Genomic DNA, 24,458 nt, shown 5'->3' on the forward strand with positions numbered 1-24,458 from the left:
AGAAATCAAACTTTTATTTCCCGACAGCTTCACAGCTCGTAGGTAGAAACAAATAATAACCTGTCAGCACATCACCTTCTTTCATTTGTTACATCCTGACTCGAGAACAGGGAACTTTGATTTTGAATTAGTTCCTGATTTGGTTCCTAAGTTGGAAACATGTTGCTGCTGAGTTTGTTCACTGCAGTTTCGGGATTAAGAACTCTTCTTATTCAGGAAAACTGATTCGGACATTTGCATTTTTTCTGTTTGCTTCGAACAGCAGCTCAGTTATCAAGCTATTGTTCCTCTAGTTCAGCGGGTTGATCTCCTGGATGAATGAAACTCAGCAGTAACTAGTTTAAAATTAACTTTTGTCAACATACTTTGATCCGTTTCTGGATTCACATAAGTTAGCAGCTAGGAGGACGCCCCAGGCATCGCTGGTACCCTGCACGGAAATCTGCTGCAATCGGGCTACAGCATGTCGGTGTGTTTGAAACAGTCACTGTGAGGGAGGAGGGGGAGTAACGGAGGGAGAGAGAGAGAGAGAGAGAGAGAGAGAGAGAGCAGGGAGTGTGGGCGGAGACCTGGGTTAACAGAAAAGAAAAGTAGTAACGATGATCAGTGAAACAGAGTCTGACTCCAACTTTCTCTAAACACTAGATTAGCAGCATCTGGAGCTCGGAGCTCTGCTGTGACTTGATCGGTCGGAGAAACCACAGGTCGACTGTCAGTGACTGTCGGGGTCGTGGAGCGCCCAGTGCATGAGTCCTGTGTCCGTCTGTCTTACCCTAACATTAGCTTACGATCGTCTTCACAGGTCCACGTGAAGAGCGAGAATCTCGCCGTCAAAATCTCTCAAGAAATCAACTACGCCAAGAGTCTGTACTACGAGCAGCAGCTGATGCTGCCGGCCAGTGAGAACGAGGACTGCTTGCTGCTCGAGTCCTGACCAAGTGAAAGATCGCTAGTGTTTCCTAAATCCTGAGAAGTGATTGTTTTAATTGTTGTTTTTTTTGTAGGCCTCAGGTTTTTAAGTGTTTGACACGCTGCAGTAAAGGGAAAAGTCAAACCTGTGCACTTTTAGTCTTGTGACCTGTTGTCTGACAAAGCACATGTACATGACATTAAGAGACACATGCAGGACAGTGAGAGTCTGTGTGGATGTAGATGCTGACACGCTGTGTCTCTGAGTTTATCCAACTGCTGTTGGCAGCAGGTGTGCACATCGTACAGTTGTTCTACATGTTTGTGAATAGACAGAATATAAATAGAGCTACGTATAAACCAGTGTACATAATGTATTAATTATGACGGATGGGGAAGAACAGCTGACGCTGATATAATGTGAAAAGTAACAAACTGCCTTGAAAATATATTTTGTGTATAAGAGACTAATTATTCTGGGGGGGGGGGGACCTGCAGCCTCCTGCCTCACACATACTGAAGCTGCCTGTCACTGTCTCTGCCTTCTCCAATCACAGACGTCCAGGTCTGATTACTTCCCTTTAACCAGGCTTCACTCGAAATTGTTCAGTTGTTAAGTGCAGAGATTTGGGTTTTAAGTTGTGTGAGGAGAGTAGAGTTCAGGACGGGCTTCAGTCTGTATAATAATGTTCACATGAACACTACTTTAAATAAAGAACCACAACTACAGCGCTCACTGTGTGGAACCTGTTATTTCTAAGCGTATCCACATCGACACTCGTTGTTTCCTCAGTTCTGTCACCTGCTGGAACTAAAGTTCAAAAATCACCTATAGTTTTGTTTTACTGCTGATATTGAGCAACTGAATTAACATTTAAAGCCTCAATAAGTAAGTTGACTTCACATTTGGTTTGCTGAGGCTAATGCTAACAAATATTAAGCCTCATTTATGTTACTGATGTAGCTGCAGACCTGCTGTCATAGCCTGACATGCACCTCACCAGTAATGTTGTAAAATACCTATTTTACTTGACTGGCTGCTCTTTAGCTGCACCTGATGCTACATTCACTACATCTCCCAGAATTCCTGTTACAGCAGCTAGAGTCCATTAGCACGTTGCTATGCTGTGTTGTTAAGAAAACAAACTTTAACTAGTGCACAGGAAGGAAACAGCAAATTTATTTTAAGACGTTAGCGTTACCAAAGTTAACTTAGTGCTGTAACAGACGACCTGGCTGTACAGCCACATTACCATTCACCTTATTACAAGTCTAATAAACTATTAAAATTATTTTAAAGCTGTTGCCTATTGGGGCTTTAATTTGTTAGAACGAGTGCATCTTCACTTACAGAAACTACAATCAAAGGTAACATTTCTCTTTTTAGGTGAATGAAATCAAACCAGCTGTGTCTGAAAGATTTTAGATTTAGACCAATTCATTCATTTTCCACATCCATGTGTACAACACAGTCCTACGACCACGTACTGAGCATGTGTGGAACGTTAGGTATAACCAATGCAGTGAATAAAACAATGTGCACATCTGTAGTAAAAGTATGAATTGGCCTGTAATCAGCCTGTAGATGAGCAGGATTACCGTCTTCAGTGCTGTTTGCTGTTATACTGATATCTGGAGCAAACCCTGCAGACATTTACGTCCAAGATTCCCGCTGGTATGATAGTTTGAGCTGCTTACATACTTGTGGTCAGCGTGGAGTAACCCATTAGCTCACAGTGTGGTGGCATGTTGTACAGCATCTGGATCTGGTTCTGATGCTGTGCCAGTTATCTGTCCTCTCTCCCAGGGTTGAAGTCCTGCAGTAACCTTTAATGTTCCAGCAGCTGCTGATAACAGCTGCATGGATGTTTAACCACTGCAAAGGGGGGGGTTGGAGATGCTGAAGAGCAGCTGCTTCAGGTAGACGTGGGTGGTGGTGTGTAGAGGGGAAGCAGAGCCTCGGGTCACGTTAGCTCGCAGGTGAAGCTCAGCAGCAGAAGCAGCAGCAGCAGAGTTAAAGTGAAGGAGCTCCGACTGGCTGATGCATCAACGGCTGCACACAAACAAGACAAAATGCATTAGGGAGCACGGTTTGTTCTAATTACACCATTTAGTTATTAAATTACACATTACAGAGGAAAGGCTCTGTGAGGGGGGGCCTTTCACTTGCATTATGCACAATGATGCAGACATGAGGGGGTGGAGATATTTACTAATCTACAGCTGGTTACAGCAACAATAAACCAACATAGACAGGAAAGAAGTGTCCGTGGTGATCAACACAAGGCAGCGTTTAAGACACGAGAAACTGAACTGACTGGAGGATGAGAAGGTAAAACCACGGTCAGGAGCACTGACATGAAATAAAAAGACTGTATGAAATGAAAATGAAATCTCTCAAAGTGTAAAAGAACCTACCAATAACATGCTTCTTCAGTCTTGGGTTGTCTGTAAAAACAAAACAGCAGCTGATAAACAACTGATACTGATTAGAAACCCCACCCCCACCTCCGACATCCACACTTCTCCAGACTCACCAAACACAATGAGGCGGGTGTGGGTATCAGTGGAGCCCAGTGGATTCTGGGCCGTGCAGCGAAACATGGAACCGTTGAGCTCAGCAGGAACTCTCTCCAGAATGAGTTCCCTGCCGTTGTGCTCCTCTCTGCCGTCCAGCAGAAGTCCACCCACCTTAGTCCAGGTGAACATGGGCTCAGGGAAGACCTCAATCTGTGGAGAGACACACACACACACACACACACACACACACCTTTCTTGTCCACTCTGAATAATAAATTGTTTCCATTATTTCAGAGTTTCTTTTTTGATCAAACGTCACCTTCCAATCCTTTGGCCAATTGATTTAACACAGTATATTTCATTAGTTTAACTGTGGTGATTCCATTCTCCTCTTTCTTACCCAGGAAATCATCATTATCCGTCACTGCTCGTCTAACCTACTGAACCTGTCTCGATCTCATGCAAACTTGCAACTGCAAGCGTCTGTAAACTTTAATTATTTAGCACATCAACTGTCTGCACATCAAACTATCTACACATCCTTGATAATTTAGCACAATAACGGTTTACAATTTGTCCAAATCTGCACCACTTGTCCTGATATATTTGCTGATATAAGAAGGTTTTATCTACATCTTAGCAGGCTGATAAGAACGTTCTTGTTTGTTTTATCAGTTCAACCAGCCTCATGTTTCTGAACCTGATGTGCCAGGATGAAACTGAAACAGACATTTGCAGCAAAAATTAGAATTTATCACCAGAATCATTCCAGGATTTTGGAAAAAGATTTACTGGGAAATTATTTGCATGAGAACACCGTCATTATCATGCTAATCTAAGTGTCCTTGGGCAAACTTCCTCTTCCTGCATCAGTGTTTACATTCAGTACAAACTGTGAAGAGTGAACCTTAAAACATGATACACAGACAAATCCATTCAGATCAATCCCAGTAAAATCCTCTGCACTGACGCATGTTATAATTCAACAGAGAGCTTTGACACAGTCCCTGTTTGAAACAGCGTCACTCTACTCTGTGACAAAATGTAACTCGTGTCTCAGCAAGTTTCTCTGCAGAGGGGAAAGAAAAGAGTGAAACCAATTGATGCCCGGAAGGAAGGAAGGAACTCGATCCACACAAACTGTGGTGCTCTTTGAAAACGCTCAGGATTGTGCCCATTTTATTCCGTCCATGTGTTTGATACTGAAATGTCTCCTACCCTTTGGTCACATTTTTTGATCCCTGTTCAAAGCACCACTGTGTTTGAAACTCACTGCAGAAGGTCCCAGCTGGAAGCCCTGGACAGTGATCCGCACCGTGTCTCCAACCTTGGCCTTATTGGGGCTCGTGGACAGCTTGGGTCCTCTGGGAGCGGCTGGCAGGAAAGTATAAATACCACGTTTGACTGCTGTTGTACAGTACACACCCAACATTCAGAAGCTGAATAATAGGAGAGTCCTACAGCACACGTGACCTAAATATGGACACACATTTAAAGGATGTACGCACCTGCTCAGAAAACGTGTCCACCACGTTGAATGTAGCTGTGATATAAACCAGTTAAAGGGATGCAGTGCAAACTGCTGAAGGCGCAGTGTGGCCCAGTTTTATTGTTCTCAGTTCTGGCTGATTTACCAGAATCAGTAGCCCTTTAATTTCTTTTCAGTCCTGAATTTATCTTTCAAAATGTGTGTTGAAATTTTAATTCATCTCATTAGCTCTTTGTGAAACTGCTCATGAACTGCGCCAGGTCTCCTGGGAGTGTGTCTGACTTAGTATTTAAAGGATAATTCTGCATTTTGTCTTGAGTTTTCTAAACACATGCTCTGAGAGACTGGATTCAGAGAGTGTGAATGTGTCTGAGCGGGACTCACCCAGCGTCACCTCAGCCTGCATGGGCATGGACAGGGCAGGGTGGTTGACCTCGCAGCTGAACAGAGCCTCGTTGTCCAGCTGTGGGTTGAGGCTCCAGGTCAGCATGGCTCTCACCTCTGCGGTGCCATCGCCTGCTGCTTTCTGCTGGTGCTGGAAGTAGTAGAGCGGGTCGCTGCTCTGGACCCAGCGGGGGAACTCCCGGCTCACCACCGTCTCTGGGATTGCCTCGGTGGTCGGCTTGGGGTCGGACGTTTGCTCTTGCTCCTGTTCGGGGTCACTGGGGCCGTCTTGGCCCAGCCGAGCCAGCTTCCCCTCTTTTTCCAGCAGGGTCAGAGACTTCTTGAGTTTGGTGTCATCAAGGTCTCGATTGGTGAGGATCTGGGAACCCCAGAGTCCTGCCCGGGGCCTATGCTGGCTCTTTTCATGACTTGGGGCTTTGTTTTGGTCTCTTACTGAAGAGGCAGACTGGGGAGTTGGCACCACATCAATAAGCTCTCCATCCCGCTTAAAGTACACCTGAAAGGCAGGAAAGCAGGTGAGTGCGGGAACAGGAACGATAAAATAACAATGACCCTTTCCCTCTTGACAGAAGCTTTAAATTTGAACTTTGAAACACTTTGTTTTCTGTTCATTTCTGCCAAGCAGCCACATCACGTTAAGTGTGAAGTTAACTATCTTCCATAACTACTGACTTCCTCATTATCATGTTAAGAACAGTGTGGATTTTGAACAGAAAATTAATAGTGGTCCCCTCACAGAGTTTAGCATCCTTTGATGTCAGTGCTTTTCACCAGCTACCCTGCTGAGGGATACGTTAGCTGGAGCTCAGCAGGCAGAAAAGAACCAACGTCAACATCAGATCATCACAACTGTGTCTTGACACTGGCTGTTTCATCAAACATAAAGGGAATGAAAATGGTCACATCAAACGTCGCTTAATGAACAAAGCAGAGGAGAACCAGGGTACAATAAGTTCTGTGAGCGAATGCTAATGGGACAGTGTCTGACCTGGAAGAAGTATTTAGATCATATATTTTAATATATCTGCACCACACTGTGCTAATATCACAGCATCGCAAAGTGATCCTATATATTTTCATAATATTATTATTAATATTATTAAAAGCATAGTAATAATAATGTGCTGTACCTTTTAGACTGTGTCTATTTTTAAAAATACTGTTGATTAAATTCATAATTTACATACAAGTAATTAATTTTGCGTTCAAACCCCAGACCACTCGATGGCAGTGTTGCGCATGTTGTGAGGTTTTTTGTTTTCGTTTTTTTATCTCAGAACTTGTGTTTTTTTAAAAATAATATTTGCAACATGTTGTCTTGGTTGCAGTATCCTAATATATTGAATTATTGCCGCTGTATCATGATACGTATCGTATCACCAGATTCTTGCTAATACAAGAGGCAGGAGCATGTTGAGCAGCCGCACCCTCATCAGTAGTCGCCCTTTAGATTAATTATTAAGTCATCACATTATTCATACTTGTACTTTTACATAATCAGGGTCAGGTACTACCAACTGTTCTGTTCAGTTGTTGTACACATACTAATCTAGTATAATTCTTAAATATTTGAATCTGTCCCTCAGCACGTTAAACTTATTCGTTGCTCCTGTTGGTGTCTCTTAGAGAAAGTGGGCTGAGGGATATTTGAGCTGTGCTGTATATCGAATTCTGCATTATTTATTGCTACTGTGCTTTTGTGGGTCATCTTGTTCTTACAGGTGCCCTGAAAACTTCATATATAATGTGATTTGTTTTGTTCTCTGAAGCTCTGAAGAAGAGATACTAGTGCCAAAACGTCAATTATGGAATAAAGTCTGCGCTGCAGGTGTTTCTGTTTGTTTGGGACGTCTTGTGCAGCTGAACAAATCTCCCTGCAGTTTTGAGCACATTAGCTACAAAATGTCATAGCATTCGTTTCCTTAAGTCTACTTTCTACCTTCCATCTCTGTCTATTATTTCTAATATCATCCAGATACAAATGTACAGATACAGACCCACATTAATAAGTAATAATCTGCTGTTCATACCGTTGCTCTACACATAACTGCATCAGTGGGCAGTATTTATCTTGTTTATTTCTCAAAACACATGGTGATGGGACCAGAGGGATTGTTGTCCGTTATTATTTACCACAACTTTAATAACCCTGCGCCAGGCAGAGGTGACCTTGTTTAAACACAGAGAGCTGCTGAAGAGTCCGTCCAATTCCATAGATAAAATTAAATAAAGTGCCGTTCTGTCGTGACTGTGATTATGTGTAATACTCCTCTCCATCTTACTGATATTTTGTCTTATTCAGGACACATAAAGCCACTCTTCGCTGGACTTTTATCACATATGCAGCTGTCCTCTAATCCACTGATATTAGTTCCCAATACATTTTCCAAAGAGGGCACAGAGGGTACAGACCAAAGCTGTAAATAGCTTTTTTCATTTCAAACTTTCAAGCTGCTGCAGGCAGCATCAAGCTAGGGCATTGTTTTTGTCTGTGACCATGATATGCTTAAAATCCAGCTATGCCCAAATTTCCATCCTGCAGTGAAAGAACCAGTATAGTCTGTCACTGCGTCAGGATATCTGAAAGATGTTAGAGAAGTCTTCTGTGATCACAATTGGACAGATTGATCCATCATGAAATGTTCCTTTCTAGCACACAAAGCGATGATGCAAATTTGATTGCGTGGAGGCTGAGTCCCTCAATAAAGACAAAGAGTAAAAAAAGACTCCATCTCACCGTGGGAGCTGGCTTTGCTCCTGTAACAATGCAAATCAGAGTGAAGTTCTGGGCCTCGTAGCGGCTGAAAGGAGCCGGACTGTTGGCTGCCACCACAGAGATAGACTTGGGAGGTACTGCAGAGAAGAACACAGACGTGGAAATATGAAAGTGCTTTGGATTCACTGGAATAGAAAATAACCTAATACACAATATAGGCAATGAGAAATATAAGAAAAAATGAATCACAGTTAAACAATGAGTCAGTGCAGGTGGTGACTCAGAGCTGAGACTGCTCTGGGAACACCTTGAAGACAACATTTCAAATCAATTTAATTATACTTTCATCAAAGGAATAAATTGTGAGAAAATTGCTGATTTGCCATCTTGCTGGGAGTGAGATGTAAAGATGGATCTTAGTCTCATGTCTGTGTTCGGTACAGAGCTGGAGTCAGGATACAGGATAAAAGCTGGGAGCTGAGAAAAACAGCTCAAGTTCAAAAAATACCCCCAAGTAAAACAAGGCAAAGCTCACGATTAACATGCCGATGAAACACAAATGTAAAAACAGCAGTTTGTGGTTTTAGGGGGATTTATCTCCACCAACTATTTTTTTATTTCATTCGTCCAGCACGTCTGTGCAACTTCTCTATCTATGGTGCATGTTACACAAACTACAAACAGTAATTTTACTTTTCTGTTCATGTACAAACTAAACTATCAACGTGTTAATTAGTGAGGTTTGGAGGTGTTGATAGGTGTGTTTTTAGCAAAGGCAAGTTTACAGTATACAAGAAAAGTGACTCAGACACCTCTGAGTTAGTATCACTACACTTTTAATTACAAGTGATATTGAAATATAGTTTCATCTATTTTTAGCAAAAGTCAGATAAGAAAGAAGACTGTTAATTTAAAAAAACAGAAATCCACTGTTGACTAATTAAACAGTGCTGAGAGGTCATTGTTTAAAACACTGCAACTAAAGTCAGTATGCCAGTTTGATTCTACTGGGTTTAGATGATAACTTTGATCTTCTGTCTTTATTCACAGATTATTATTTTCAGCTGCTCTTTGCTCAGTGGATTTTGTTTCTCTACAAGTCAAAGGACGTACTCAGCCATTCCACAACCATCTTTAATGTGTTTGAGGTCACTGTCCTGGAAAATCCAAATGAGTCCACTTTTTCAACTGTCTAGCTGGTGGTTTAAGTTAGAGGTAGTCCTCTCCTTTATTATTCCATTCACTTTTTGCATTGGACCAGGTAAACTGGTAGCAAAGCAGCCACAGAGCATGATGCTCCCACCACCATGCACAAAACATGGTACAGTGTTATTGGGACTGAACGCCTTGTCTTTACAAAGTGGCTACACATTCAAATAACTTACATTAACATACAGCTGTTTGAACTGATCATCTTGGAAACTGTTGATGCTTAAAATGGCCCCAAAAGACATGTGTAAATCTACCTACCTTAAATCTTGCTCTCCCTCAGATTTGCACTGACCTCTTTAGACCTTTACATTGTAAAGCATGTTGGTCAATCCAACGAGCACTGGTAAACAAATCATTTTTATGCTGTCTCAGAGGAGCAACCAGCTGTAGTCCGTAACAGTCACTAACAGGAAGTTATACATCCTGTATGTTTAATTTTGACCCTGTGTTGATTTCAGAAAGCCTAAAATGATTTGCACATTTATATTTGATAATTTCATCATTCTGCCCCAGAAAAAGAACAGTTCAAAGAAACCATTAAAAGCCCAATTTTGAAACGAGTCTAAAAAAAACTGTATTTGAAATCATTGTCAAAAAAGCTGCCAAGCTTCTTGAGACTGGGAATGTTAATTTCATTCAGCTTACTTTTCCTTTAGTGCCATCAGCATGGTTGAAATGTTTTGACTGTGGTGAAATACCTTCACAGTTGGATTGATTGAACTGATTACAATAAAATATGGTACCAATATCTATGGTTTGGTGATGCACATTCCTCTAAAGATGGTGTTGTATTTGAATCTGACTTCAGAAAAGAATACATACCTATGACAGTGAGGATGATGCTGCTCGAGGCAAGAATCACTTTGTCTCTGGAGCCCCTGTCATAGATCCCCACATGGCACTCATAGAGGCCATCATCCTCCATCTGGACCTCAGGAAGCCTGTTCATATAAGCAAAGATTACAGTGTTCAACATTTTTTTCTAATTTTAGCATCTAAGGACAGAGGGTGTTGTTTGCTGTACTGATTGTAAAGACCCTGTTGCAAATTTGCAATGTGAACATTTCAGTTTTTTAAGATTAGAATGGAAAAATGCAACTGAGTAAAACTCATCAACCACCACTACACCAATGTTAAAGAAAAGTAGACTACAGGTGTAACTGTGCCTCCAAACATTTCTGTCATTCAAAGAATATGGGTTATCAAAGCACCTCTAGCACAGCAGCAGTAGTCTGCCTTACCGAACTGTTGACTGGTAGACCAGGTCCTCTCTTCTGCGGTTGTCCTCCATGTGGGAGAAAGTGGTGTTATACATGGCATCATAGGTGAAAATCTTCTGCTTGACACTGCCTCCTTCACTCACCTGAAACAGAAAAGCACGTTAGTGTCACTGAGCTAGAATACAGAAGCTGTAACCAAGTAGACGATGTAGCGTTAAAATGTACAATTTATCTAAATATAAAACATTAAAACTTAATCACGGTAAAAAAAGAACAGAGTATTGTGAAGGCTACTCGTGTGTTGAGGCCCCCAGCGCTGTTCTCCTCACTACTTCGTTACACTGTGGACCATCTAGAACAGGAGTGGCCAACCCTGGTCCTTAAGAGTCACAGTCCTGCTTGTTTTCCAACTATCTCTGCATTTCCTGCTTCTGATTGGCTGAACACACCTGATCCATGTAATCAGCAGAGGGTAGAGCAGAAATAGTTGGAAAACAAGCAGGGCTGAGGCTCTTGAGGACCAGGGTTGGCCACCCATGATCTAGAATGAATTATTTTTGTTCTAATCTTAGACTGAGATTTCTAGATACATGTTTGATTTGTACATTCAAAGACATTGTTGTGTTATCATTAAGATTCTTACACATATTTTACAGGATACAAACTGTTCTACTATAATCAGACACACTGCAGATGTGATCCGGTTCCTAAAAAGTCTGCTTCAGGCTTCACAAATATCCACTTTGTTATCAAACTTCCCCCAGAAACAGCACGCCAAAAGCTATTATATGTATTACACCAAGAACATGAATTAGTAATTTGTGCATACAAATTATTAATTACAGAGCAAGAATTATTAATTATTCGTACAATAATTTTTTCCTCTTCATAACTGGGCTCCATAGATGATCAAAATAGTTGCCAATGGGTGGTGAAAATGCTGAAAACAATTTAGATCACTGCTTAGAGCTACAGTGATTATTCTTTCATTACTTTAATGAATCATGTTTTATTATTCAAAGTCAAACAAAAAGAAAGCTCTTCAACAATCCAATAATTAAGTAATTTAAAAAAATAAAATAAAAATCACATAATGGTCCTAATACAAGAACATTTTTATATTTGTCCTACATTTCTCAGACCTATCTCAGTAAACTGTTTAAATAAACTGGATTGCTCGTTTCAGACTGATGGACACCACCTGGTCATGAGAAAATATGCGTTTGTAAGATTTGAACAGCCCTCAAATTGCCATATAAAGCTTCAGTTCTCCACAGGTTGTGGCAAAATTTCACTGACTAAAATTTCTCAGTGTGGAGATTCAGGTGTGCAGACAGAAATCAAGGATCCTAAGAAAAAGAATCTTTTTAACAGCCAACAGTAGGATTAGATGGTACCAAAAGATAAAGATGATGAATCAACAGAATACTGGTATGTCACACTAATTAGGAGGCAGTGGTTCAGGCCACATGAAGTTAAAACACAATAAACCACAAATGTGAATTTTATTCTTACATAAGAGAAAATGAGAGGGTGCTACAAATTCACTTAATCATTTGTATGTGCTATCTAGGATTTAATTTGTTTGTATTTTCCGGATTTGTTACATTTCTTAGTTTTGTACAGTAGCAAGAAAATGATATTTGGTTTTCTGTTGTGAAATTTGACCTGATAAATCAACACAAGATTCCTAAGCTGATAAAACGCAATTATCTTTCATGTCATTTTTGAACAACCCCATTTAAATACAGAGGAAACTGCAAACAGTGCAAGTTTTCTTTTCTTCTGTTATCAATTATCTATTAATCTTAATTTCTAATGCAGCTTATCCTGCAACACTATTAGCTCAATGTACTACTTGTTGCAAGCTAGATTTTGTCTAATAAAATCAAATCTTAGCCACTAAATAAACCAACAAATATGATATATCAACATTTTTCTCAGTTCTGTTTACTAAACATGGTAATTTTTAATAAAACACATTAATCCTTTCATGCATAGTAGTCACTACAGTGGACAGCTATTAAAAGGCTGTTCTCCTCTATATGCACTATACATGGGTTAGCGTTAGTAGAGCCGTGGTCAATAATCCTGCCTTTTTGCATGAAATCCTAGAAACTCTGCAGTTCATCTGTCAGCTTCTAGGTCTAGGTCTAGGGCAGTTAGGTAGTCTTAGAACATGTTTAAATGTGAGAAAACATCAGATTAGCATTATTTATTTTATCTCATAGCTTTCACACAGTATATTTTTCCCTGCTATTGGTTTGTTAAGTACATGTTTTTTTGTTAAAAAGTCAAACTCATGTTCTTTTTATTGTAACTCCATGAAAAATAGGTTCATAAATAAAATTTCAATTGCATTGTTTTTTTCATGCCTAGAGAGGAATAAAAACACTGAGGTTCTCATAATTTATGCATGAAAGGGTTAAGGCCTAAAGAAGGAAGGAGTTTCATTAACCATACACAGTGAGCAGCTGTTATTACATTACGTTCACCTGTGTACTCACCCGAAACCACACAATCTCTCGGAGGTTACCATCTGTCTGGAAATTGCACTTGAGTGTGACTGTATCTCCAATGACAACAGGAGGAAGAGGCTCAATAGAAACAGTTAAATAACCTGCCAAAGGGAGAAGAAACGTTAAATAGAATCTACAGTATGACTCCTATAGTAAACTGTGACATTAGATGCTGTATATTTTTATGCATTTACAACTGAATCCAACATGAAAGCATTACTGGTCTTTACTGGCTGGACAGACAGACAAATCAACATGCTGAGACCCTTAATAGTATTGATGGAGAGGAGTCCACAGAGGTAGGAGGAAAAATGGACAAATTTCTGCTGAGATGCAACAGAATAACAGGAGAAAAGAAAATGGAAAAGAAGATTAAGAAAAAATAAAGACTTAAAATGTGTACAGTGGAACAAACAAGGAAATGAAGACTACAAAGTGGTTTGACAGTCTGGGAGTCAGCATTAGAAAGGTAGAAATCACAAACCAGGAGCATCAACGATATTTTTTTCCACAGTAATTCTGTTCACAACTCAACATTAAGGACTGTTGTACTGGAACATAAAGCTGTTACTGCATGTCCTCCTCAATATTCCAGGTTTTCTTTTACTATATGTGCCACATTTATTTTAAAATCAAACCTAGCAGGGCCTTCTAGCAAGCAAACAAAAAAGATAGAAACAGAAAAACTACTGGATTGCATTATACAGGCACTGCATGTCGTTGCTAATGGCAACTTTGCCCAGGAAAATGAGAAACTGAAATACTGGGATGAACAGCAAAGGGAAATCAGTACATTATCATGCTGACTGTGTAACACTGAGACATACCTCAAAGCAAGGGAACAGCACGACACACAAACTGTGCAAAATGAGGAAGGTCAGGAGCAAAGTGAAATGTGGAATTAAACAGAGAGCTGTAGCATAATGTGGAAAAATCCCGAACTTTACAGGAGGTTGAACTGCGAAAGACAGCAGCAGGGGACAGGTTTTGTTGAGGATTTCCACAGACAGACTCAATTAGTCATTAGAAACTTATACTTTCCAGTCAAAGTTTGTTCAAACTAACTTTAACCCATATATATTTTAAATTCTAGTTTATACCATAAAGTTTCCAAAGATCACAAATCAGCCAAGGTGAATTTTGAGAATAACATTCAAATTCTCTTGGATAATAATTCAGTGTTATTGAATGTTGTTGCTGAAATGACTTTTAAACAAAACAACAACAAAAAAAATAGTTTTCTGTGTTCACAGCAGCCGCATTTGATAGAAACTTATCCTCGAAGTGCTCCAGATTTCTCTCCTCACACTTGAATTTTTAATATGGACTCTATCCCTTGGAGAGGATGGGATTAAATTTAGCAGGAACGTACAGCTGTTGCATTTCTTTATGGCACTCCGGTTCTTGTCTGTCAGCATCAGTGGGTGCTCTTTGTACATTAAAGTCTGGTAATCATTCCATCCATTAGGACCGGCTGTTCTGCAAGTGTATTCCACAGTGAACTGAAAGCTGACCCTCAGCCCTGACGGTCTAATAAACGCACAGACCGCTCAGTGCTTAGATGCACTAATCCCCAGGAGAAGCAGTATTTACACCATATCTGAGGTTTATATGTTACTGTGGGATTAAATGGGTTAATGCAAATTGAAATCGACTGCACAATTGTATGATACTGCACTGCCTTGCAAAAAAGTTTACATTTTGTGGTAATTACATTTACTGACACACAAATTGTAAGAAACCGTACTTGACACGATCACAGTATCAAAAAAGTTGACATTGTGACTGTTGTTTCAGTTAATTTATGAAATGCTACACATCAAATGTGTCAAATCCCACGTCATGATGAAGTCACATGTAGTTAGGAAAACATCACTTTCATGTTTTTTTATTCTCACAAACAAAATCGCACATCCACAACAAAATTCCCCAAACCAACTGGTTTAAGTATTCTCATTTTATCAAAAGCTAAATTTCCCGTTCTGTCATTTGTCAGTGACTAAAACAAATCCCCAGCCTGAGGAAGTCTCTGCAGCGTGTGGTTGGTGTGGGGTGAACTGATGTCCAGGAGCTGAATGGCTGCCCTCTGACACATGGACAGGGACCAAAGGCACCTTGCTGAGTGGCAGCCTGGCGGTGCTGGGAGGCACTCTGATGCCCTCTGTCATCAGAGTCAGCCTCACCTCTACAACACTGGCCTCTACTGCATGACGTCAGCCTGCCTACAGATTATTTTTCCCATGTTTTTCCTCTTAATCCTCCCTGCAGCTTTTTATCCAAAGACCCAGCCATTTGCCAAGCTCTAGTCTCCACACACACACACACACACACACACAGACACAAACAATGTGGCTCAGAGATTAACACATATCTAAAATGATATAACAGCACTCGCACATGATAACCTATTCATATGGTTATGAATATGTCCACTGTAAACAACAGAAAGCAATCATTTAACTGGGGGAAAGCATATTCTGGAATGAGATTAAAGTTAGGGAGATGAGATATTGAGAAATGATATCACTGTCCCTGCTCAGCTTAGGTTTGGCTGTGGACTACGGCTGCTTGTGCTATACTTTAATGTAACAAATGCAGAAAGGACAATTCAGCTTAGCCTTTACAGAGAGCTGTGTACTGTAACGCGTTTGATATTCCACCCATCTTCTGTTGTCTTTGCTGCAGAAGATAAAGCTGGCTTATCCAGCGAAGTCGCTCTCCTCTTTGTCAATTTCTCCCAGTACAGAAGGCAGAGATTGTGCCCTGCTGTCAGATAAAAGGCTGCACTCTCAAACACATCGGGAGCAAGTTGAAAGACTACGAAAACTATTCAACTGGTGCTGCTGTACTTTGCATCAGGAATGGTGGCTGTCCGGTAAAACAAAAGCTGCTTTGAATGGAAAAAACAGGAGGGTCGCCTCATGTTAATTCCCATCTTTGATCACAGAGCTCAGTTCTATATTCAGGGCAACCACATCTGTCACTTGGCTAACAAGCTGCCAAACTTCAGACGAAAATCCCTCCTGAAAAAGACCTCAAATATGAAATTCCTTTCATCTGACAAACAACAGAAAACATAACAACACATCTCTAAAGCTTGACTAAGATGATGTGTATCTTTAATTTGTCTGACTGAAAGTAAATCCCTGGTATTTCTCTTTCCAAGATGCAGGAACCATAACTGGGGTAAAAGTCCTCAAATGAATTTTAATAAACACTTACACAGCAGGAGTAAAGTCCTGGGAATATTAAGCAAATCAGCCCACTGATCAAAAGCACAATGCTTGGTTGCATTTGACGTCATTATATGCACGCAATCATCAGCCTATAAATGTGTCTGGCTTCTCCATCCTGAACTCCGTGGCAAAAAACACAGAACAAGACAACTCGTATGCACAGTGGGTTTTAAAAATGCTGAGTGTGCAAAAGAATGCCCAACTACAATAGTTTCTGGACCGTAACAGTACCACCCCACTACCAGGGATGTTTTGGAGGGGTGGCCTTGAAAATTAAGTTTTTCAAAAGGTTTCTGTTCCCCAGGAAAAGTTCCCACAGTGGAAACGTGCATTATAAGTCCATCGTCTCTTCTAAAGCTTAACGCTCAAGCTCATGATGGCACTGGAGGAAAACGTAGAGGATCACCTAATCCTCTCAAGACAGAGCAGCCTGTACCAAAGACAGACATTACCATCCATAGAGTCACAACACCAGTGCAGCTAAAAGTAAGAGTAGTCTTCTAGGGAATAATGTGCTGAAACAAATAAATTCATATAGTTAAAGGCACCTCAGCACTTTAATAAAGCGTCTCTGGATAAAGTGGTTTTAGTTTTGGTCTCTAAAGATGCGTAATGGCACAATGGACACAGGATAGCCATTTCCCTCTGCTTCTAAACTTTAGGCAAATCAAAGTTAAGGACTCCAGCTCTTTGTTGATTTGCTGTATATCCAATTCTGAAAGCAAATACTAACAAGTGAATTCCTGAAAATTCTGTTAAAATACACATTACACACAAAACTAAGGATGAAGCAAGGTTTTAACCAAGCTTAAAAAAAAAAAAAAAAAAAAGTACATTTACAAAGAAAACATGATAAAATAAAAAATCGTAGGCATGGTGCAAATAACAAAACTTCACCAACTGAAAATCAACTGGAGCAAATAATGTGGATTAATGTGGAATAATCAGTTAAACCTCATTACAAGAGATAAAATTAAAGCCAAGGGTCCCCTGTAAGCCAGGATGTAAGGACAACAACAAATGTGGACATATTTTAAATGAAAGAAGAGAGGAAGTCTCTTCCTGCTTTACATTCACAGTTTTCACTGCATTTGTAAAATGTTGGACTGGTTGTATCCTGAGGACATCCTACACTGACAGTGGTCCACTTACTATCAGTGGAACAGCTCCAGGCTGTCTTAGCTCTGAGCTTTCTAGCAGTGGGAAGAGAGATTCATTCATAATCCAAAATCTAGACTCAGGCTCCCTAGACTGAGATCATGGACAGAAAATCTGTGAATTCTGATTTGGGATTAACATCCATGCACTTTATGGTTGAACAGTCACAAGCATTTAATCATTTTAAAGTACAGATTACCTTGAGCAATGTGGGTCAGAGTCAGACAATGGGCTTTTTATCCACAACGCAAAATATGTCCCAACAGCATTAGGTAACTAACTATATGACATCTCTTCTGTTCAGCGTGCTGCATAAACAGCTGAATTACTTTGATTAAAATGAGTTTGTACTATATTGTAATCAACAAAAGCCATGATAATAGACTGCAGCTGCAGGATTTACAGTAACACAACATTAGCGCATGTTTACTTTATTACTAGAAACCTTCAAAAGCTCATAATATCTTCAGTTTTTTGATGTTTTCTTCGCTTCAGGGTATCCACTGGTTTCCATTCATATCATCACGGCCAGATTAACTTCTTAGAAGACCCTGGGGAAAAACTCTGCAAACCGTGTTACCCTATCGCAAATCTATATCCAAACATGAGGGTATACGCTGGACACCTATGCAAAACCCCAGATTAGATTTAGTGATATTGTTTTTAACTAAAACACGATTTAACAAACATTATTTTCACAACATTAGTGCTTAATTAGGGTCAGGGAAGGGCTGTAGTTAAAGTATGGTTTGGGTTATGCTAACTAACAGCAACAACTTTCACACCTTCTCTGCCTGACTGCTTCCTACACATTACTTCCCTGCTCTGGCAATTAACGTCATTGGACTTGAACTGTGACATGCAAAAATCATCCACTATGAACACAACTCAAAGGAATGTCCGCCAGTACACTGTGTAAATGCTGCTTCCTTCAAGTTCCCCTAAAGCACAGTCCACAGAAAACAGCAGGTTGCTACACAGTGAACTTGGAGAAGGCCTCAGCAGGTCTGAGTCTCAGACCAGTTTCCCTATGTTGTGTGGTTAGTTTTCCATCCTTGCGTTATACTGCTATAAGAAAATCAACTTGCAGAGACCGACTTCTGTAATGTAATCCATCACAGTTCACTTTTGCCAAATCACACTTATTTGCAGTGATACAACTTTGAAAAGTTTCCACTGCGTTGCCACGAAACAATAATAAAATCAGACACATTGTTCACTGTGACGGATTAACCAACTCAGGGAAGTGTCACTGCAAGATGATTTTAATCCTGAACACAAAGTAATAAATGGCAGACTGGGAGCTCAGACAAACAATGATGTGCTTCGGAGGAAATGAAGGTCTACTTAATCAATACTCCTGTCTTTCTACTGGATCAGTAGAACATCTTACATCTTATTCTAATTTATGACAACTTTTGTGACCCACAACTTCTTCAAAAGGATCAAAAATCATCGAGCTGATGCAGCATCTATGGCTGTTCTAGTATGGTCACACTTACAAAGAAACATCAGCCCTATTATGGTTGTGAAGAAAATTTGAAACCTTAACCCCGACATTTGAGAAAAAGAGATATTTCGATCTCTGAGTTTTATCAAAATTCTGGTTATTAAAAGGTTAACTATCTCAGCTTTCTGCTTTACTATTTTCCAAAGATCTTGGGATATTTGTGCCTAAAAACCTTTTTTCCACAAACTACAAAATCTACTAGCGCAGTGACATTTCTAGAATTCAAAATATAAATACCTCAATTGATAAATTAAAAATAATCAATGAAATCAAGGCAAACAACAATATTAAAAAAAAACCAATAATAATAAAAACAAACAAAAAAAAACAACTAACTAATTATTCCACCTTAATCAAACAGCACTAACGCTTCCTGGAGAAACTGCTTGTTGCAGATCACGTTCACTTACCGGCTGTAATGAGAGTACGAGCAGAGAGGAGAAGGCAGCAGAGGGCGAGAGGACCAGTCATCCTGCTGGGTGCTGCTGCTCAGACCGATGAGGGCTCCATCTATTATCATACCAGAGGACAAAGGTAGCGTTTCATATCCCATCCTTCACAGTGAGGCTGCTTCACTGTGCTGTTCGGGTTTATAGTCAGAGGATTAAAGCAGCTCTCTCTCCCTCTCTCCTCTCTCTCTCCCTCTCTCTCCCTCTCTCTCCCTCTCTCTCTCTCTCTCCCTCCCTCTCCCTCTCTCTCTCACTCACTGTCTCCCCCCCCCCGTGTGCCACTATGTGTACTCTTATCTCCATCTCTTTTTGTTTCACATGTTTTCCTTCTTCAAATTTTTTCTGCCACAGTAGTTTAACATCTTCCTTCCTTCTATCTTTTCTCTTATGCGTTTTCCTTTGCGAGGCAGAACTGCTTCGCACAGCTCCCATCTGGGTTGCTGTGCTCTCTTCATTTAGATCTACAATAGAAAAATGTTGGGTGAAACAAAACAACATACAACAGACCGATAACACATTTATGCCAGGAGCAACATGTTCATTTTCCCCCTGAGAGCGGCACCAAATAAAGTTCTTTGTGTCTAAAATGCAAAAAAATAAAATTAAATAATCTGAGAGCATGAATAGTAGCAGTAGTAGGCTTACCAAAGTAGTAACCGACTAATGTGAACAACGGACTAAACACTAAGATGTTAGACAAAGGATAGCAAACTAATTTCTTTTTTAAATACTGGAAATTAGGGCTGCACCATTTGGTGAAAAAGGGATACTGCGATTGTCGTGGACTGGATCAGAAGTTGCTAAATCTAGAGAGACAGGAGCTAAACTGGCAACACTGCACACAGTCCTACACATAACCAGACACTCAGCTGCCTAAACCACAGACACTGAATGGTCATCTTTTTGATGGATTTACAGATAATGAGCAAACTGCTCTGTGAATTCACAGTTAAATGCAGTTATATACACAGGCTGATACCCCAATTGAGATTAGATCAATCATGCAGCACCACTGGAAACATACAGGGGACAGTCCCAGAAACAAAACAAAAGTTTGAAAAAATAGCTTAAGAACCTTTAGTTGCAAATAAAATGCAAAAATGGGAAAAAAGACACGTATTATATTGCAACGCACAGCTTTAAAATGAATATATATTTTAACATTCATTAGTACTAGTTTCTTAATTAATGCTACATTATTAGATGTTAATTTGTCTGCCTCATATGGCAACTGAAGCCATTCATAGGTGTGCAATTTCTACTCCAGCGTATCACATTGATGGACAAATGAGCCTTCTAGGAGAACAATTTCAAAAATACAGTCCAACTAATGCAGTGAAGTAGAAGGTATAAAAGCTCTTTTATATTGCAGTAGTGGTAAGATCACAGCCTTCCACGTGGGAGATTGGAGTTCAAATCCTAGCTGTGGCCTAACTCCAGTAGGGGTTCTTAGGCAAGACCTCCTTACTCTAACCCTGCCTTTGCCTTGTATCTTGTACCTCACTTGTAAGTGGCTTTGGATAAAGCCGTCTGCCAAATGAGTTCATTTAATATTGTAGTTTTGTTAAGTAGTAAAACTAAAACATGCATTTAAGATAACAAAGTAATGATAAAGTATGTTGGCCGCAATATCAAGCACTTACAGTTCTGCTGTGTTTCCTCTTTAACTGCACAACACGCATAGTGCTGTGAACAACGTATTCTGCAGAACCTGTAGGTACAGTTGCAGTTTCAGGCTGACCTGACATGTTCAATGGGGAATTGTGTCACCACTCCTGTTCCTGGGACAAGTATGGAGATGTGGAGAATAGCTGCATGTTTGGTGGAGCTCATAATAGTGTGTCCCTGAGGAAAAGACAAACACAGAGATGTGTGGGTTTTATTTATGAATGTATAGCATCAAACACACACAGTAGGTATACTGCAAAATTATATTATTTTGAATTATTTAATACATTTTTAAATGAAGACATTTATAAAAAAAGATTTATCTAAATGTGATCAGTTTCATTTTAAAATAAACAGCTGGTTGACAAATAGTAACAACACCTCATGGTGAATCTGCCATAAGAACATGTTTAGGAGAAAAGTAATATTTTTCATACTGAATGCAGTAGGTCACAAAACCTCATACCCCTAGACAGGGGCTTCAGTATTAAATAGTGCGGCTACAAATTTTAATTAATAATTATGCTGATGGCATCAAAAACCCATTTCAAGTATCATGTCTATAGCATGCATTTCTATTCAATTACAACAAACAATAGAATTATATATTTAATAAAAGTAAACTCCATCTAGTTTTAAAGGAAATATACTGAAAGAACTGCAGACCACTTCTGAAGGACACAGAAAGAGAGAGAGAGAGAGACTTTATTAAATTACTACTGCCTCTAATATTAGGCTACAAGAAAATTAAGCTTAGTAAGACATTTCAGCCTGTTTTCCTAATCATGACACCACCTATGTCTTTGAATGTGTTACTTATTTGAATAAGCGGTTTTAGGATCAGCTTCTACACACATTACCTCCAACATGTGAATCAGTATGTTTTATTGGATTGAAAAATTAGAAAATTGTGGGTTACATTTGCTGTGCTGAAAGCCATTTTAGAGCAGCAAGTGTGCATCCTGTGTGGGTTACATGTCCATATTTTAGACAGGTGACACACTTCACAACTGCCTGGCATAAAGGACTACAAGCGTGGGTATTGGAATGACTGTGATGTAGAGTAGAGAGTGTGTGCAAGTAGTAGAAGAAATCATTACCATATTCATCTGTTGCATTTGTATTCGTCTCTGCAGCTCCATCTTGCAGATGATTCCAGGCAGAAACATGACATTATCAGGGTAAGACAGACCTGGAAAATTAACAGCAAAACAAATTCAAAATGAAGTACAGCTGAATTACAAAGTAAAGACCATAATACTCAACATTAACCTTTTAAGCTTTATGGCGAGCTATGTAGGCGAGTTGTTTTTATCTGCTTTATTTACATATCTACTTCCTGCATAAAGGTTTTATTATGCATGTCAGCTGCTTTGTCTCCCATGCTTTAATCTCACTCTTCCTCATCATCATCATCATCACTTTCCTTTCCTTAACATTTGACACACAAGTACCCAAAAGAATAAGGCAGATCTACCTCCATTACCTCCGTCTATGAACTGCCAATGCTGCACTCAATCTAATGCTGCTGAGGCCAGTATCTCCAGACATTTTAATAATAATGCTACACTATAAAGAAGGAAGAAGTAAGAAGATATTATTGCTCCAAGGAAAAGAGAAATCCACCATCGAAGCCTTTGCTCTCATATTAGCTAAGGATGAAAAACAGTAATATGTGAAGCCCATACTTGTGTATCATGTCTATCAGTCACAGACTCACACTCTCTCAAAGCAGACAGAATAATTTTCTCTGACACTCAGCATTTTTCAGACTGTACTTTTGAACTCATCTTCTGCGACAGCTGCAATTCTTGGTGATTTTCTCCCTGGTTAATTCCACGAACTCATCTTCACTGTGGCAGCATCAGCCTCCAGAAACTCCTGTAAGTTGAACTGGGATAACCACTCACTTCAGGTGCTAACTGAGTCAGAAATACTCACTTCAAATTCATTTAAACCAGTAGCTACCTTCATAACTCATCACTCAAAGTAACAGCCCCTTTCTGAACACAGCTAGTTAACCATGTGTAACCTTCAAGGTAATTAACCTCCTATGTTAGAAGAAACAAAACAGGTTTTGAAACACGTACTGCTGTATCAAGGTATCTCTTCAATTAGAAGACTTTCCCAAGCACATTAAAATAAGATGCTCAGTCATGTGAAGGACAAAATTTGGTTTTATAAGTTATGTCTCTGTTACTGGAAACCAAAACAAAGATGGCGGCGACCTGGTTAAAATCATCACTCAGGTACACGATTAGAGATCTTTTTCATAAGTTATGTTTTTATCCAGATGGCCACAAGAGTCTCTATGTTCTAAAAAAAAAGCCATCAGAAAAGCATTATGTGTTCATAACCGTGTGTAAAACATCGCCGGCTAATCTAATGTAGTCAACATTAAACTAGCGTTAACTAGCTAGCGTTAACTGCCCTCGACTGTAAGAAGACCCTCATGTTTTCAAACATAATCTATTAAATACTGTCCATCCTAGGTTAATTTTTATACTATCACATGTGCTATAAACTTTACTTCAACAAAATAATAACGGTAACGTTACATGTACATTAATTTACGATATTCGGTCAGTTAGCTAGATATGTAAGCTAGTGCTAACGATTTAAAGGGGCTAGCTAATACAACAAGCGGAATACAGACGTTTTAAACTTATAATTTAATGTTTAAACAGAAAACATAAAACTCACTCGCTCCCTTTACCTCAGAGCTCCTTTTCCGTGACAGTGACATTAAACTAGATTTAAGGCGCAGCAAAGACCTGTGAAGTGTAAATTAACAGTGCTGATTGCGGGACAGGTGCTAGCCAATGGGGAAACGTCTTTAATGGATGACGCAATAACGTCACATTCTATTGGCTGTCAGATGATGCACCTGGAAACGTCACAGTCTATTGGCTGTAGAGATTTAAGAATGATTCCTATAAACCTGAATATTTAAAATGTGACGTCATTAATATATTATCAAAAGTCAGATAACAAAATACATCAAAAGGACGTTTAACCAAAGGTGCAAGTACTTGTCTACAATCTTAAATATTCTTCTAACAGGAGTGAACTTGATGATGTTGATAACACAGAAGTACAAGTCTAGTTCAGATTTGTTCCATCTGTGCCTCATAAATTTGATTTCTGCAAAAATCTAACATGTTCAACCACTTCAGAAACATTTAATGCGAAAAAACATCAACATTCATTTAATATCTTCTATTCACAGACTGACTCTTTAGTTAGTTATAGCTAATTTCCTATAAAACGGCAAACAAAGAGGACAAAGTAATCCATAATAATACATCAGCCTTTTTGTTAGCTGAATATATTCTGCACAAGAAATCTGCACGTGCAAAGTAACTAAAACTGTCAGATACATGTAGTGGAAGAAAAGCTATGATATTTCCTACTGGGGTAAAAGTAAGGTAAAACGAGTACCACAAA

The 24,458-nt window shown here is 39.6% G+C and overlaps 2 protein-coding genes across 9 annotated transcripts in view; one reads left to right on the forward strand and one right to left on the reverse strand.

Annotated features, from left to right (window-relative positions):
* The window catches only part of vps13d (vacuolar protein sorting 13 homolog D), a 41,318-nt gene extending 39,680 nt beyond the window's left edge, over positions 1 to 1,638 (forward strand). For all 5 annotated transcript variants that reach the window (XM_026368153.1, XM_026368148.1, XM_026368149.1 and 2 more), the window contains one exon: positions 803 to 1,638. In XM_026368153.1, the coding sequence (XP_026223938.1) occupies positions 803 to 934 (132 nt within the window). In that variant the 3' untranslated portion in view covers positions 935 to 1,638. The remainder of the gene's footprint in view (positions 1 to 802) is intronic.
* Positions 1,388 to 23,802, reverse strand: LOC113167503 (immunoglobulin superfamily member 21-like). 4 transcript variants are annotated; one of them, XM_026368173.1, is made up of 13 exons: positions 23,715 to 23,802; positions 22,112 to 22,203; positions 20,987 to 21,188; positions 19,305 to 19,404; positions 12,979 to 13,091; positions 10,493 to 10,614; positions 10,074 to 10,192; positions 8,061 to 8,176; positions 5,303 to 5,819; positions 4,703 to 4,803; positions 3,447 to 3,639; positions 3,328 to 3,357; positions 1,388 to 2,962 (listed from the first exon to the last, which is right to left on the reverse strand). In XM_026368173.1, the coding sequence occupies exons 4-13, from the start codon at positions 19,363 to 19,365 to the stop codon at positions 2,874 to 2,876; spliced, it is 1,461 nt and encodes a 486-aa protein (XP_026223958.1). In that variant the 5' UTR covers positions 19,366 to 19,404; positions 20,987 to 21,188; positions 22,112 to 22,203; positions 23,715 to 23,802; the 3' UTR covers positions 1,388 to 2,873. The 4 variants fall into 4 exon arrangements, with proteins under 4 accessions (XP_026223958.1, XP_026223959.1, XP_026223960.1 ...); XM_026368174.1 differs by having other exon boundaries at positions 23,728 to 23,777; XM_026368175.1 differs by lacking the exon at positions 23,715 to 23,802 and adding an exon at positions 22,732 to 22,794.
* Positions 23,803 to 24,458: the final 656 nt, after the last annotated feature.

Source organism: Anabas testudineus, chromosome 7 (assembly GCF_900324465.2).
Source record: "Anabas testudineus chromosome 7, fAnaTes1.2, whole genome shotgun sequence".
Classification (NCBI taxonomy): Eukaryota; Metazoa; Chordata; class Actinopteri; order Anabantiformes; family Anabantidae; genus Anabas; species Anabas testudineus.